The 16,779-nt window shown below is 43.8% G+C and overlaps 2 protein-coding genes across 2 annotated transcripts; both read right to left on the reverse strand.

Annotated features, from left to right (window-relative positions):
• Nucleotides 1-964: 964 nt before the first annotated feature.
• Nucleotides 965-1,870, reverse strand: LOC131842348 (uncharacterized). Its single transcript, XM_059190887.1, has one exon. It carries the CDS (start codon nucleotides 1,868-1,870, stop codon nucleotides 1,118-1,120), a length of 753 nt encoding a protein of 250 aa, XP_059046870.1. The 3' UTR covers nucleotides 965-1,117.
• Nucleotides 1,871-2,118: 248 nt separating this feature from the next.
• Nucleotides 2,119-2,778, reverse strand: LOC131842346 (uncharacterized). Its single transcript, XM_059190886.1, has one exon. The coding sequence runs from the start codon at nucleotides 2,776-2,778 to the stop codon at nucleotides 2,119-2,121; it is 660 nt and encodes a 219-aa protein (XP_059046869.1).
• Between the last annotated feature and the right edge of the window lie 14,001 nt (nucleotides 2,779-16,779).

The raw sequence follows: 16,779 nt of genomic DNA on the forward strand, positions 1-16,779 counted from the left end.
ATGGTTACGAGCCGCAACAAAGACATACTGCCTTGATCTTGTTAGGAACTCGGAAACGGATGTTTTGGAGCCCTTTAATATAGTTTTACCGTTCCAAACCAATGAACGGGATTGTAAAGATGTGAACCGCACAAGAACAGGCCGAGCAGCCTCCCTTTTAGCTCCCAATCTATGACATGACTCGATGGCATCAGGACGAACACTGTCTAATTTCATTTTGTCGTTGAGCAACTCCAAGATTACTTGAGAAGTATCTTCGCCAGAAGTCTCAGGCACACCATGAAAAAGTAAGACCTTCCTTCGGGAATGGGTATCCAGACGGTCTTGAGACTGTTGAAGCATCTCCACCTGTGTCTTGATAAGTCCAAAACTCTTCCAGACAAACGCTTTAAATGAGGCAAAATCGGCGGATAATCCTTTCACCGTAGTACCTGAGGAAGACGGAGCCTGTTGCTGCATGCCCTTCTCAAACTCTTCCATTCGGGTGTTGAACAAGGTTGATAAGTCATCCATGTTTTTTAAAAGTTGCTCAGCTGTGGTGTCCATTGTAAAGTTAGTGATGAAAAGTTAGTTAGAAAGATAGTAACTGAAGTCAACCAAATGCAGGTTAGAAAAAAATTAATTCATAAGATAAATTGTATTTTTTATTAATTAAAATTGAGGAGCTCAAAAATTTTATGACTTTTGTATGTATGTCTACCCACAATTTTTTTTTCTTCCCATTATTATTATTGATATAAAAGAAAAAGAAAAACAAAAAAATGCAATTGCTACAGTAATTTTAAGAACTTTTGGCATATTTAAGCCTGATTTGGCCCAAGTTACCATAGATAATTGGTATAATGACAGCTCCGTCAAATGTCAGATCTATCAAACTGGCATATTGCAACTGTCATACAATTTAAGTAGATTGATATATATAAAGTGTAATATTAAAACGGGCAAACTCGAAAATATTTCTAAATTTAAACGTAAGACTATAATAAAAAAGAAATAATAATAATAAAACATATTTACCTACTGAATCTACCCACCGAAAAGTTACGAGTGTAGCAGAATAACGCGAATAATATTGTCACCGATAATAATACAACACTGAACAGCGTACAAAAACAAATCACTTCTTCAAAAAGCGTTTGGAATGTGTTACGCCTGCCGTTTCCGATGTCTTCAGGGCTGTCGCTGGCGGGTTAGCTGCTGGAAGCGTCACATTTTTAGTAGCAATCGGCGACAAATTAATAAGTCTGTTAACCTCACCAACTGAACAGACTCGATGTTTCTGACCATTTGCCCCAATGATCATTACGGCCCCATTGTGTGACCAGCACTTAGATACGCCGAAGTGTTTACGAGCATTCATAAAAGCCTCATGTCTTACTTTAGTGAGAAACTCGGATATTGTAATGCCGCTACTTTTGAGCCCAGTTTTCGCCATCCAGACTTTATTTCTATCCTCTATGCTATGAAATTTGACCAGAATGGGGCGAGGTTTTCCACTGGTTATTCGGCCCATGCGATGAGTACGGCTTATGCTGTTTGTTGGGATGGATATTTTAAGTTTCTCAGCAAAGATCTTGGTTACTACAACTGTTAAATTACTGTCACTGTTTTCACAAATCCCATGTAACAACAGTATCTTGCGACGACTGTTCATTTCAAGGCGATCCTGCTGTTGTGCAATAACCCGCACCTGTTGCTGAAGGTTTCGAAGTGTCTCACCGATTAAGGATTTGAAGCGTGAGAAATCAGATGCAAGCGAGGCCAAGCTAACCGGTGAGGCACCGGCTTTATCAAGACCATCCTGGAAAGCTGCCATCCTTGTGTTGAAGTTTTCCATCATCTGTTCCATTGACTGCTGCAAAGACTCCATTGAAGTTGTTAAAAGTGAGTTGCTTCGGGCGGTTACTTAGGTTAGGTTTTATTGTTGTGTTGTGCTGAGGTGGTAGTGTGGTGTTTCACCGGGAGCGGCTGCACTGTGCAGGGGATCACACTCCTGACCGGTGTGTCCGCTCCGGGGGGATCCCCGGAGTAGGCTTTGGAGGCGCTCGCCTCCCAAACACCCTTCCGACTTAGGTTGGAAGTGGTCGTTGTTGGTTGCAGGCTGTGGGTGTGGCAACCTTAGATAGGTACGCGCCCTTCCTCTTCCCGTTCCCCGGAGGGGTTATGAGGAGAGTTCGTCCCCTTGGAACGCTGAGTTCTGGTCCATGGACTCAGTGACCGAGGCGGACCCCGACATGGAGGATCGACCGGCGAGGTCGCGGCCCGCCTCGCGGGCCAGGTCGCGCGCTTCTCGTCCTTCATCGGCCTCGTCGACGCGCTCGACCCGCTCGACGCGTTCGATGTTGGTGGAGGACGAGCTGTCGGGTTGCCTTGTGTCCAGCGAGGACGGGCTAGTGAAGGCGGCCGTTTCCAAGCGGCCACATGAAGGCGGATCGAGCCCCCTGGGGCGGGGGGCGGAGGTATTCGCCCATCTAAGATACCCTGCCCACCGACTCCGGCGGGAGTGTCGCTCCGCTTCCATGCGGACCGGGCCGGAAAGGGGCCATCGACGTCGGCGGAGTCCCGACGGGCGGATGCGTCGGATGACGACGTCGTGTTCGTCCGTCCGCAGGAGGTCTCTAAAGGGAAGAACGCTCCCAAAAGTGATCCGATTTCGGTGGCCGCCTTCTCGTCGGATGCCAGGCACAGGTTGTCGCTAGTCCTCAACAGAGTAAAGAGGTGCGGCAACCTGAAGGGGACCGACCAGAAGGCGATGACGGAGGAGATCGGGACCGTCATGGCATTGACGGAGGCCTTAGACCCGAACTCCTCCGTGGCCGGCGAATTCTCCTCGGTGGCAGCCGTCCAAAAAAAGATGGAGGCGGAGGCTAAGGAGCTCCGCAAACAGAACAAGGAGCTCCAAGGCCAGATCCGGCAGCTCCAGGAGCAGATTCGCCAGCTCGCCGAAGTGGTGAAGTCGGGGTCACGGACTCCGCCGACTCCTTCCCCGGCCCCAAAGGGATCGGCAGTGGGGAGCGCTTCTGACCCGGCCCCTACGCCGGGCGACACAGAGACCCTCAGGGCGGACATAATGAGGGCGACCGGGGTCATGATAGAGGCCCGAATAGGTGAACGTATCGAGCAGGGCATCAGGAAGATCAAGGCTGCCCTGGGCCTCAATTCCCCGGCGACCTCAATCCGCCCTGAGCACCGCCCGCCGCTGCAAAGCGACGGGCGATATGACGTCCTGTCTCGGATCCCCGGCGCAGGGGGACCGGGATTCAGGGACGCTCCCCATCTGCGGGGGGCGCGAGGTGCGGAGTTCCCACCGCTGAGAGCGAGTCCGCCCGCCAGCCGGCCTGCCTCCGGCAGTCAACAACCGGGGCCGTCGGGCGTGGCGCGCCAAGATGGATGGAACACAGTGGTGAAGCGGGGCGGCAAAACACGTAACGTCCCTGAGAGGCAGACTCAGAGTACGCAAAGTACTCAGCGGAGCTCTGGGACCCCCTCTCAGGGGAAGAAAAGGTAAACCAGCCCCGCCGTCACCATCGAAACTGCGCGCGCCGCGATCGGCGGCAGTGGTGGTCACGCTGTGTCCGGAGGCAGAAGCGGCGGGGGTGACGTACTCCGCCGTCCTCAAGGAGGCGAAGGAAAATATCGACCTCGCCTCCTTGGGGATAGGGAGCCTGCGGTTTAAAACCGCGGCCACTGGGGCCCGCATTTTGGAAATCCCGGGGTCCCAAACGGGAGACCAGGCCGACGCGCTCGCGTCGAAGTTCCGGGACGTCTTCCCGGAAGGTACAGTCCGAATCGCCAGGCCCACCAAGACGGCCGAAATGAGGGTCATGGGCCTGGATGACGGTACCGACCGTGAGGAGGTGGCGGCCGCCGTGGCACAGCACGGCGAGTGCACGGCGGACGCCGTCAACGTCGGGGAGATTCGGCGCGGCGCGTCGGGCCTGGGCACCTGCTGGGTGCGGGCCCCATTGGCCGCGGTCAAGAAGGTCACGACGGCAGGGCGAATCCGGATCGGCTGGGTCTCAGCCGCTGTGGAGCTGCTGCGGCAGAAGCCACTCCGGTGTTACAAGTGCCTCGAGAGCGGGCACGTGGTGGCGTGGTGCTCGCACGAGGAGGACCGGAGTGGCCTTTGCTACCGGTGTGGGGCTCCCGGCCACAAAGCGGCCGGATGTTCGGCGGCCCCACACTGCGTGGTTTGCGCAGCGGCGGGTCGCCCAGCCGATCACCGGGTGGGGGCCAAAAAGTGCCCCCAATCCCGGTCCAAGAGAGCGAGGGGATCCGCACTGTCGTCGGCCCGCGGCAATGGCCGCCGGGGAGAGGCTGAGGTGATGGACACCGGTTAATAATGGCAGTCCATCGCCTCCTGCAGGGGAATCTGAACCACTGCGCGCGCGCCCAGGATCTGCTTCTGCAGAGCGCGGTGCAGTGGGGAGTTGACCTTGCAGTGGTCGCCGAACCATATCGCGTCCCACGAAGCGACCTTTGGTTCGGCGACCCCTCTGGCCTGGTGGCCATTGTCGGCGCGGGCAACACGCGACCCCGCTCGTCAGCCGCCTATTCGGCGGAGCGGGGTACATAGGAGTGAGTTGGGGGGAAACCGTCGTTGTTCGTCGTCGAGTTCGAGCAGTTCATGGACGGGCTGGGGACCGCTCTGGAGCTATACTCGGCCCGTCCAATGATGGTGATGGGGGACTTCAATGCCAAATCCACGGCATGGGGCTCCCCCATCACCGACTCTCGAGGCAGGGTCCTGGAAGACTGGGCGGCCGCGGCCGGCATGGTGGTGTTGAACCGAGGGTCGGCCGCCACGTGCGTGAGACAGCAGGGGGAGTCGCATGTCGACGTATCCCTCTGCAGTCCAGCGATCGCACAGAGGGTGCGGAGCTGGCAGGTGTTGGATGAGGTGGAGACGCTATCCGATCATCGTTACATTCGGATAGACGTTCTCCCCTCACCCGTAGCTCCGCACCCGGGTCGCCAGGAGAGGAATGTACCACAACTCCCCAGATGGGTGTTGAAACGTCTGAATAAAGACGTGCTGATGGAGGCTTCCATCGTGCAGGCCTGGGTTCCCTTGCCGGAGGGGCCTGTGGAGGTCGACGCAGAGGTGGGCTGGTTCGGTGAGGCTCTATCGCATATTTGCGACGCGGCGATGCCCCGAGCCGGCCCTCGACCTCCTAGGCGTCAGGTGTACTGGTGGTCGGAGGAGATAGCGGCGTTGAGGGAGGAGTGCTCCGCCGCCCGCCGCCGGTACACCAGGCACCGCCGACTCAGGCGGGGCCGCGACGCCGACGAGGAAGCACAGCTGTACGAGCAATAAAAAGAGAGGAAGAAAGCTCTGCAGCTGTCCATCAGCAGGGCCAAGGAGACAGCCAGGGAAGAACTCCTGGAGACCCTGGACAGGGATCCATGGGGGCGCCCTTATAGGTTCGTCAGGGGCAAATTACGCCCCTGGGCGCCCCCCGTGGCAGAGGGTCTCCAGCCGCAGCAGCTGGAGGGGGTGTTGGAGGAGCTGTTCCCGAGACAGCCTCCCTTCACACCTCCTCCGATGATGCCGCGTGGCAGTGATGGAGAGGCCAGCGGCGTCAGCGCTGCTGCGGTTCCTGCCATTACCGAGGAGGAGTTCGCCGCGGCCGTGGATAAACTCCGGGGCAAGAATGTCGCCCCGGGTCCGGATGGTATCCACGGCCGCGTCCTGGCCTTGGCCCTAAACACCCTAGGGGACCGACTCCGGTACTTGTTCAACGCGTGTCTGGAGTCGGGACGGTTTCCCAATCAGTGGAAAGCGGGTAGAGTGGTCCTGCTCCGCAAAGCGGAGCACCCCGCAGGTTCGGTGGTTCCCTCGGCGTTCCGCCCCATAGTACTGTTGGACGAGATCGGCAAGCTCTTCGAGCGAATCTTGGCGGGCCGACTCGTCCAACACCTGTCTCAGGTAGGTCCCGATCTCAGCCCGAAGCAGTTCGGGTTCCGAGAGGGGCGCTAGACGATAGACGAGATCTAGCGTGTGCGCTCCCTCTCGGAAGAGGCGACGTCCCAGGGTGGGGTGTTGTTGGCGGTCTCTCTAGACATTAAGAACGCCTTCAACACCCTGCCCTTTGCGACTATTAGGGAGGCGCTGAAGTACCATCGCGCGCCTCCCTACATTCGGGACGTGATCGGGGCCTATCTCGAAGACAGGTCTGTGCTATGCACGGGGCGGAACGGCGTTGTAGTGCCGAGGGAAATGCAACGCGGTGTTCCACAGGGGTCGGTTCTGGGCCCGATCCTGTGGAACATCGGGTATGATCAGAACCTGCGGGGCGCCCTTTTAACGGGCACCTCGTGTGTTACGCGGATGACACCTTGGTCACTGCCCGGGGGCGGGACCTACTGGAGGCTACCCGCTTTGCCACGGCATGCGTGGCGCTGGTCGTCGGTCGTATAAGAAGGCTTGGGCTCCAGGTGGCGCTGGAGAAGACCGAGGTCCTGTGTTTTCATGGGCCTCGGCGTGCGCCACCTCCGGATGCCCAGCTGGTCGTCAGTGGCCAGAGGGTGGGGGTCAAGCCCTGTATTCGATACTTGGGGCTTGACCTGGACAGTCGTTGGAGCTTCCGCGCTCATTTCCGGAACCTGGTCCCTCGCCTTATGGCAGCCGCCGGCGCTCTTAGCTGGCTGCTGCCAAACGTGAGGGGCCCGGGAGAAGGTTCCCGCCGCCTATACCTCGGCGTGGTGCGGTCCATGGCCCTGTACGGGGCCCCCATCTGGGTGGGGGCCCTAGGTAGGGAAAATGTGGCCTGCCTCAACAGGCCACACAGGGTCATGGCCATACGGGCCATAAGAGGCTACCGCACCATATCCGGGGAAGCGGCGGGTCTGCTGGCGGGGTCTCCTCCGTGGGACTTGGTAGCGGAGCTCCGCGCGTCAGTGTATCACTGGCGCGCGGAGCGACGTTCCATGGGGGAGGCACCCGCTGGCCACGAGATTGGAGCGCGGAGGTCCGACTTTCGGCGGATCCTCAGGATCAGGTGGAGAGAAAGGCTGGCCAGTCCATCGGCCGGCCTGAGGACTGTCGAGGCTGTCCGTCCCATCCTCAAAAGGTGGATGAGTAGGCGATGGCCACTGACGTACCGCATGACGCAGATACTGTCCGGGCACGGTTGCTTCGGGCGGTATCTGTGTCTTGTGGCGAGGAAGGAGCCGACGACCGGCTGCCACGAGTGCGGAGGTGTGGAGGACACGGCGCAACACACGCTGGAAATATGTCCAGCGTTCGAGAGTGAGCGCCGTGTCCTCACACGAATAGTGGGGGACGATCTCTCGCTGCCGAATTTAGTTCGGAGGATGATCAGTAGCGAGAGATCGTGGCTGGCGGTGAGCTCCTTCTGCGAGGAAGTTATCTCGCGGAAGGAGGCGGCGGAAAGGGAGCGGGAGTCAGCTCGTCCCGCTTCCCTCCGCCGCAGAAGAGCCAGGCCTAGAGGTGGGGGCGTATCCAACTCCGCCCCCATCTATCCCCCACTGGGGCCGGGGTGACTGCCTTGAGGGAGGCAGTCCCCCCAATCCAAAGGCCCCGGAGGTGTGCGCGTGTACCCACACGCCTCCAGAATGGAGTAGGGCGAAATAGGTCGCCCTAACAACAAAACGAGATGGGGCCTGCCCTACAACATCTACAGGGCGGGCCGTCGCCGTCGGAGCTGGGGTAGAAATGCACTTGCGAATCCCCTGGCTCCGGCATAGGCGCTCGTAGGTACACCGTGTGGTTTTTGGTGAGTACAAATCTCACACACCGCCCCGCCCTCCCTCCGGCGGGGTGACGGTCTTTTGAATATTTTCCACACGTTAAAAAAAAAAAAAAAGCTGAACATTGTATTATGGGTACCAGACAACTGATACAAATACATCGATTTTTTTTTTGTAAATTAATATATATTATCTATACGTAGAAAACACCCAGACCGTTACAAACAATCATACTCATGAATACAAATGTTTGCAGCGTGCGAGGAATCGAACCCTCGACCACCAAGCAGGAATCAAAGCGGTGTGCTAAATCGCTAGACTACCGACAACTAGCTGTACACGCGACTTCGTTCGCGTGGAATGTAACTTCTTAAATAATAGTTTTTGACTACGAGCATATGAATATAAATACGGTATATATACTAAAATTTATTTTTATACAATTTTTGTCTGTCTGTCTGTCTGTTTGTTCCGGCTAATCTCTGAAATAGCTGGACCGATTTTGATGGGACCTTTTTTGACAGGTAGCTGATGTAATAAGGAGTAACTTAGGCTACTTTTATTTTAGAAAAATAAAGTTAAAAACCACGCGGACGAAGTTGCGGGAATAGCTAGTGTATAATATATTAGAGATACCTACGTGTTTTTTATTGATGACTGGCTGTACACGGGTAAAATTTTGTCAAAAACATAATATCAACTTAAACATTAAATCTCGGTATATCTATAGACTAGCTGGCCCTAGCGACTTCGTCCGCGTGAAATTTTATTTTATTTTTCTAAAATAACAGTAGCGTAAGTTACTCCTTATTACATCGGCTACCTGCCAAAAAAAGTCCCGTCAAAATCGGTCCAGCTATTTCAGAGATTAGCCGGAACAAACAGACAGACAGACAGACAAAACTTGTAAAATATGTTATTTTGGTGTATGTACCGTATTTAATTCATATGCAAGTAGTAAAAAACGGTTATTTCAATATTACAAACAGACACTCCAATTTTATTTACATGTATAGATGTATAGATTAAAAAAAAGTAACAGTCATAAGGATAGTCGTATGCCTAATATATATAATAATGTAATAAATTCATTTAAACAGAAATTGCGGCAACATTATTTAAATTTGTAACTTTTTTACTGTCCTTCTCCTTTTTTCACATATTTCTGTTATATCCCTATAGTTCTCTCTATATTTTCTGTTTTACTTACTTTCAATTTGAGGCTGTACTTATAATTTGATTATCGGATCATTATGTATTTATTTATACATTTATGGGTTATATTTACATATATATTTATGTATGTATATTGTTATTTTTTTATAGAAATGTATATTTTGCTTATCTTTATTATCTTTATAAATCTTTTTTTGACATTTCTTATTTTATTAGTGTACCGCCAATAATCTTTCGCTGCACCACTCATGGTTGCCTGGTAAATAACGCGGCAAAATATTAAGTCCGCCACATGTACAAATTTTTTTGTGCGTTAAAGAAATAAAAAAAATACAATACTGTTTAATGAAAATGCGTATTGTCTAGTGCTTTGAGATGTATCAAAATAAGGTCAACAAAAAAGTCCGTGATGGTATATGTCTATCTCTTAAGGATAACCAAAAATAACCATTTGTTATCTTTTACATTTTACGGGAATTTTTTTTATCGTATGTTTCCCTTAAAATCATGTAAACTATGTTATTATGTCATAATGTAAAGAAATAATAATATTTTATAGTGATATATCCACTATAAAATACCAAAAAGTAACAATGTAATTTGTTACGCGCGAATCAGCTGTTATAAGGTCAAAGGTCGGTGCACCCCGCGTATTTGATAAATAGTGCTTCTCTGGATGTCTTTAAGAGAAAATGGCAGTATGTACGTGTATATGTACAAGTCCTTAAGTGTTAAGTTTTTCAAATGTACAATAAAGAATATATATTTTTAAGTACAGTACTTACGTACATTAATATAATACCTACTTTTTACTTGTATCTATTGTTATCAAAATTAAATTATAAGTTCTTAACTTGACCACGACTATGTGACCCTCTCTTGGCGCCAAAACGAGTGAAAAAATGAACAGCATACGACGACGACGCAGTACCTATAGAGTGGAGCAACTGCTTATTCAGTTTTATTCAACTATTTAGTCCCTCCACCGTTACAATGAATGGAGACCGTTACGGTATCAGAGCCAAAAGTCTTCTTTCTTTGTTTATGTACTGTTAGATGCGACAGCGACTTTGTTTTTATATTACTATGTAATGATTGATATACCTAAAATAAATAAAATATCTGAGGTTTGTACAAAAATTCAAAAGGTACTTTATTTTGAAAAAGTATTTTGAAAATACCTATTTTGCATTTAGTATTTGAAATACAAAACACAAAACTATTTTTGTTTTTAGAGTGACATTTCTATGAATTCACTGTCGATAGCGAGCGGTGCGATGGAAAAAGATAACCGTTTATAAAAATATAATAAATAGCCCTGGACAATTAACACAGACTGATACTGAACTGATATAAATAGATATTTTTATTTTGTAAATACATATATAATATACATATAAAACACCCAGACCGATGAAAACAATCGATGACCGATGAGTACAATTGTTTGCACCGTGCGAGAAATCGAACCCGCGGCCATCGGATGTAAAGCGGTGTGACCACCGAGGCAGTCGAAATATATAAATAATCTTATGAATTTAATTTATTCTAATTTGTTTGTGTGCGCGGGGTGCGGTGTACGGTGCTCCCCCCTGCCTCCACCGTTGCTGGAGCTTGCATGTATGGAGCATTGCGAATATAAAATATCTAGATTAGTAAATTAATAAATTCATAATTGATAGACCGTTACGGTATCTATATATATTCGGATTAAAATAAGTATTGCAGTAAGGACCAGTATATAAAGTGATCAACACAATTAATTGATTTTTGAAATATATATACGGAGCCAAAAAGTCTTTGTGTATTCAAAAAATATCTAATTTGTTAATGTGCGCGGGGTGCGGTGTACGGTGCTCCCCCCTGCCTCCACCGTTGCTGGAGCTTGCATGTATGGAGCAATGCGAATATAAAATATCTAGATTAGTAAATTCATAATTGATAGACCGTTACGGTATCTATATATATTCGGATGAAAATAAGTATCGCAGTAAGGACGAGTATATAAAGTGATCAACATAATTAATTGATTTTTGAAATATATTCAGGGCCAAAGAGTCTTTGAATGACCAAAAATTTAGCCGTTCGGAGCCAGTCATGCACGAATTATTAGTAAAAAATATGTCGAGTATATCGTACTATCGACGAATATATATGGCCACATCGCAAAATAGAATGCGACGTTGCCATACCGCCTGAGATATACGCGATAGGAGTCAAGTTATTCATATTATATATATATATATATATTCTTTGGGTATCACTGGTTTCTTGGCTTATCAATTTTTCATTTCATTATATGGCCTCATACAATCCAATCGGTCACAATACCATTTAAATGTTAAATAGGCCCTACAATAGGTATTTATATCTGTACATACGATACAATCTTCTTTTGAATCATTGCTATATGGTGTTTATATATATATATATAAACTCCTCTTTGCGCACTTTGTTGATCACGCCACAAGCCAAACACTTGCTGATTCCACCTTTTGCACTGAATAACTTTACTCCTATCGCGTATATCTCAGGCGGTATGGCAACGTCGCATTCTATTTTGCGATGTGGCCATATATATTCGTCGATAGTACGATACACTCGATACATTTTTTACTAATAATTCGTGCATGACTGGCTCCAAACGGCTACATTTTTTGAATACACAAAGACTTTTTGGCTCTGAATATATTTTAAAAATTAATTACTTGTGTTGATCACTTTATATACTCGTCCTTACTGCGATACTTATTTTGATCCGAATATATATAGATACCGTAACGGTCTATCAATTATGAATTTACTAATCTAGATATTTTATATTCGCTATGCTCCATACATAGTAACTCCACCGTTGCAGGGGGAACACCGTACACCGCACCCCGCGCACACAAACAAATTAGATATTTTTTGAATACACAAAGACTTTTTGGCTCTGTATATATATTTCAAAAATCAATTAATTGTGTTGATCACTGTATATACTCGTCCTTACTGCGATACTTACTTTCATCCGAATATATATAGATACCGTAACGGTCTATCAATTATGAATTTATTAATTTACTAATCTAGATATTTTATATTCGCAATGCTCCATACATGCAAGCTCCAGCAACGGTGGAGGCAGGAGGGAGCACCGTACACCGCACCCCGCGGACATAAACAAATTAGAATAAATTAAATTCATAAGATTATTTATATATTTCGACTGCCTCGGTGGTCACACCGCTTTACATCCGATGGTCGCGGGTTCGATTTCTCGCACGGTGCAAACATTTGTACTCATCGGTCATCGATTGTTTTCATCGGTCTGGGTGTTTTATATGTATATTATATATGTATTTACAAAATAAAAATATCTATTTATATCAGTTCAGTATCAATCTGTGTTAATTGTCCAGGGCTATTTATTATATTTTTATAAACGGTTATCTTTTTCCATCGCACCGCTCGCTATCGACAGTGAATTCATAGAAATGTCACTCTAAAAACAAAAATAGTTTTGTGTTTTGTATTTCAAATACTAAATGCAAAATAGGTATTTTCAAAATACTTTTTCAAAATAAAGTACCTTTTGAATTTTTGTCCAAACCTCAGATATTTTAGGTATATCAATCATTACATAGTGTAGTATAAAACAAAGTCGCTGTCGCATCTAACAGTACATAAATAAAGAAAGAAGACTTTTTGGCTCTGATACCGTAACGGTCTATCAATTATGAACTAAATAGTTGAATAAAACTGAATAAGCAGTTGCTCCACTCTATAGGTACTGCGTCGTCGTCGTATGCTGTTCATTTTTTCACTCGTTTTGGCGCCAAGAGAGGGTCACATAGTCGTGGTCAAGTTAAGAACTTATAATTTAATTTTAATAACAATAGATACAAGTAAAAAGTAGGTATTTTATTAATGTACGTAAGTACTGTACTTAAACATATTTATTCTTTATTGTACATTTGAAAAACTTAACACATAATAACTTGTACATATACAGGTACATATTGCCATCTTCTCTTGAAGACATCCAGAGAAGCACTATTTATCAAATACGCGGGGTGCACCGACCTTTGACCTTATAACAGCTGATTCGCGCGTAACGAATTACATTGCTACTTTTTGGTATTTTATAGTGGATATATCACTATAAAATATTATTATTTCTTTACATTATGACATAATAACATAGTTTACATGATTTTAAGGGAAACATACGATAAAAAAAATTCCCGTAAAATGTAAAAGATAAAAAATGGTTATTGTTGGTTATCCTTAAGAGATAGACATATACCATCATGGACTTTTTTGTTGACCTTATTTTGATACATCTCAAAGCACTAGACAATACGCATTTTCATTAAACAGTATTGTATTTATTCATCTTTAACTTTAATGCACAAAAAAATTTGTACATGTGGCGGACTTAATATTTTGCCGCGTTATTTACCAGGCAACCATGAGTGGTGCAGCGAAAGATTATTGGCGGTGCACTAATATAAATAAGAAATGTCAAAAAAAGATTTATAAAGATAATAAAGATAAGCAAAATATACATTTCTATAAAAAAATAACAATATACATACATAAATATGTATGTAATTATAACCCATAAATGTATAAATATTATATATAAGTAAATACATAATGATCCGATAATCAAATTATAAGTACAGTCTCAAATTGAAAGTAAGAAAAACAGAAAATATAGAGAGAACTATAGGGATATAACAGAAAGATGTGAAAAAAGGAGAAGGACAGTAAAAAAGTTACAAATTTAAATAATGTTGCCGCAATTTCTGTTTAAATGAATTTATTACATTATTATATATATTAGGCATACGACTAGCCTTATGACTGTTACTTTTTTTTTTATCTATACATCTATACATGTAAATAAAATTGGAGTGTCTGTTTGTAATATTGAAATAACCGTTTTTTACTACTTGCATATGAATATAAATACGGTACATACACCAAAATAACATATTTTACAAGTTTTGTCTGTCTGTTTGTTCCGGCTAATCTCTGAAATAGCTGGACCGATTTTGACGGGACTTTTTTTGGCAAGTAGCTGATGTAATAAGGAGTAACTTACGCTACTGTTAATTTTAGAGAAATAAAATAAAATTTCACGCGGACGAAGTCGCTGGGGCCAGCTAGTCTATAGATATACCGAGATTTAATGTTTAAGTTACTATTATGTTGTTGACAAAATTTTACTTATTTATTTTTATACTATTATTTTGTAACGGCAACATGTTGCCGTTCCGCGTTCCCGCGTGTTCCCTAGATAAAGTATTCGTCGATAGTACCTGTACTCGATATATATTTTTTCAACAATTTCCTGCATTAGTGACTCCGTATCAGCAAAATTTTTTAAATGCAGAAAAACTTTTTGGCTCTGAATATATTTAAAAAATCATTTACTTGTGTGTTGAATTTATATACTAGTACATGAAGTACCTAAAATACTTGTTTTGATCCGAATAGGTAGCGATATTATGAATTTATTATACGTAATCTAAAGATTTTGACGAAATAAGAGTAATTAGTTATCTATCTATCAGTTAACCTTGACTTCATACTGGCACCAGTATTATCAGATGATGAACATACTCTTCGAAAACTTACAGCAGAAATATCGTGTTTGGACTCATTAGATTGGTCTCGATGAATAGAGTTTAAAAACTTAAAATAAATGGTAAATTAGAAATAACGTATAAAAACACTCTACGCAAAATTCAACCACTTTAAAACTTAATAATAATAATTAGGAAAAGATCAAAGCTATAAGTGCACTGAAAGTAATTGATGGCTTCCACACAATATTTTCAGTACTAAACAACTCTGTTTGTTCAGTAAAAGTGTAAATACACTGGTAACCTTTAATCATATTTTATATGCAAACCCTAAAGTTTTATTTCAGAATGGCCAGTAGTTTTGAAGAAATAAGCCTTTGAAATTGTACGTGTAACTTATATGTATACTAGTTTTTTCACAAGAATGAACAAAAACAGAATGGCCTAGTTGGTAGTGTACCTATGTACCAACTTACACACCTCGGGTTCGATTCCCACCATTGACTATTGTTATTTATTTCTTTTTGTTTTTTTTAAATTTAATATTTTAATAATTAAATTAATTTATACGAGAAAACGTAGTTAAGTATTAAATTAATTTTACTAGTTAGGAGTGTACCTGTGTACCAACTTACCATACAGACACCCCGGGTTCGATTCCCACCATTGACTACTGTTATTTATTTCTTTTTGTTTTTTTTTAATTTAATATTTTAATAATTAAATTAATTTATACGAGAAAAACGTAGTTAAGTATAAAATTAATTTTACTAGTTAGGAGTGTACCTGTGTACCACACAGACATCAGGTTCGATTCCCACCATTGAGTATTGTTATTTACTTCTTTTTGTTTTTTTTTAATTTAATATTTAACTTAACTTATACGAGAAGAACGTAGTTAAGTATTAAATTAATTTTACTAGTTAGGAGTGTACCTGTGTACCAACTTACCACACAGACACCCCGGGTTCGATTCCCACCATTGACTTTTTTTTTTTGTTTTTTTTTTAAAGTAATATTTAAAATTAACTATTTTAATAATTAAATGAATTTAATCGATAAAAACGTTGTTAAATATTAAATAAATTTTAAGTGACATTAACTATTATAGCACGCACAAAAAATATTTTGTAATAATAAAGAAAATACATTTGAAATGTTGTTGTGGTAATTATTTATAAGATCTTACTATAATTGTTAGCTGCTTTACAATTTAGATATTATAATAGTTAATGTAAATTAAAATTAATTTAATACTTGACAACTTTTTGTTCGATTAAATTCATTTAATTATTAAAATAGTTAATTTAAAATAAAAAAAATAAAGTCAATACAAATATATATATAAATATCCCCTTGGGCACTTTGTGGCTCAGACGTGCCGTATAGGTAGTTTTTTGTTGATCCATTTTCACTTGTTGATCCGGAGGCCTTTTGTTGATCTAATGCCAGCTGACCATATGTAAATGTTGCTCCGTTTTGAGCCACAACTGTCATGATGAGTAATAATAATAATTAAGCGATTTTTACACGATTTTATACAAATCCACCTTTTTGGCATACGACCACTTCTTGATCCAATTCAAACGGGCCAATCAGGGTGCAGCATTTGCCAAGGGCTTCCTCATTGGCACGTTTGGGCTACTACATTATGGCTACAGTAACTTAATAATATCTAGCTAGTATTTCAAGAATAATAGTCTATCTAATCTAAATATTTATTGAAATCAGTCTGGAGTAACGTGACTCCAGATCAAAACTCAATACTTGTTATTTTTTGGACGGGAATTTTTCCTTTTGTAACAACGTACTGAGCGAATGAAGAGAAGACGCAACAGCGGATCTAGGGGGGAGCGTCATGGAGGTCTTGGGAGTCATGGGGGGTCATGACTCTCCCCCGCTTAGCCCAGGACTTAGGTAGACCACTAATTGAACTAAAAAATAATGAAACAGCAAAATTTTTTGCACGATCGGAGTGTTGGTGCAGTAGTATTAATTATAATTAAACATTGTTACTTAAAATATAACACTTAAAGTACTATAACACTAAAAGCAAAATAAGTATTTTCAAAATACTTTTACAGAATAAATTACCTTTTGAGTTTTTGTCCAAACCTCAGATATTTTATTTATTTTAGGTATATCAATCATTACATAGTATAGTATAAAACAAAGTCGCTGTCACATCTAACAAGTACATAAATAAAGAAAGAAGACTTTTTGGCTCTGAATATATTTCAAAAATCAATTACTTGTGTTAATCAATTTATATACTTGTTCTTATTTCATAGTACTTGTTTTGATCCGAATG

The sequence above is a fragment of the Achroia grisella genome, unplaced genomic scaffold, assembly GCF_030625045.1.
Source record: "Achroia grisella isolate CSIRO2021 unplaced genomic scaffold, CSIRO_AGI_Agris_v1 utg21594, whole genome shotgun sequence".
Classification (NCBI taxonomy): domain Eukaryota; kingdom Metazoa; phylum Arthropoda; class Insecta; order Lepidoptera; family Pyralidae; genus Achroia; species Achroia grisella.

Excerpts from the sequence above, each read along its gene's own strand:
- LOC131842348 (XM_059190887.1), bottom strand. The coding sequence starts at position 1,870 with ATGGAGTCTTTGCAGCAGTCAATGGAACAGATGATGGAAAACTTCAAC.
- LOC131842346 (XM_059190886.1), bottom strand. The coding sequence starts at position 2,778 with ATGACGGTCCCGATCTCCTCCGTCATCGCCTTCTGGTCGGTCCCCTTC.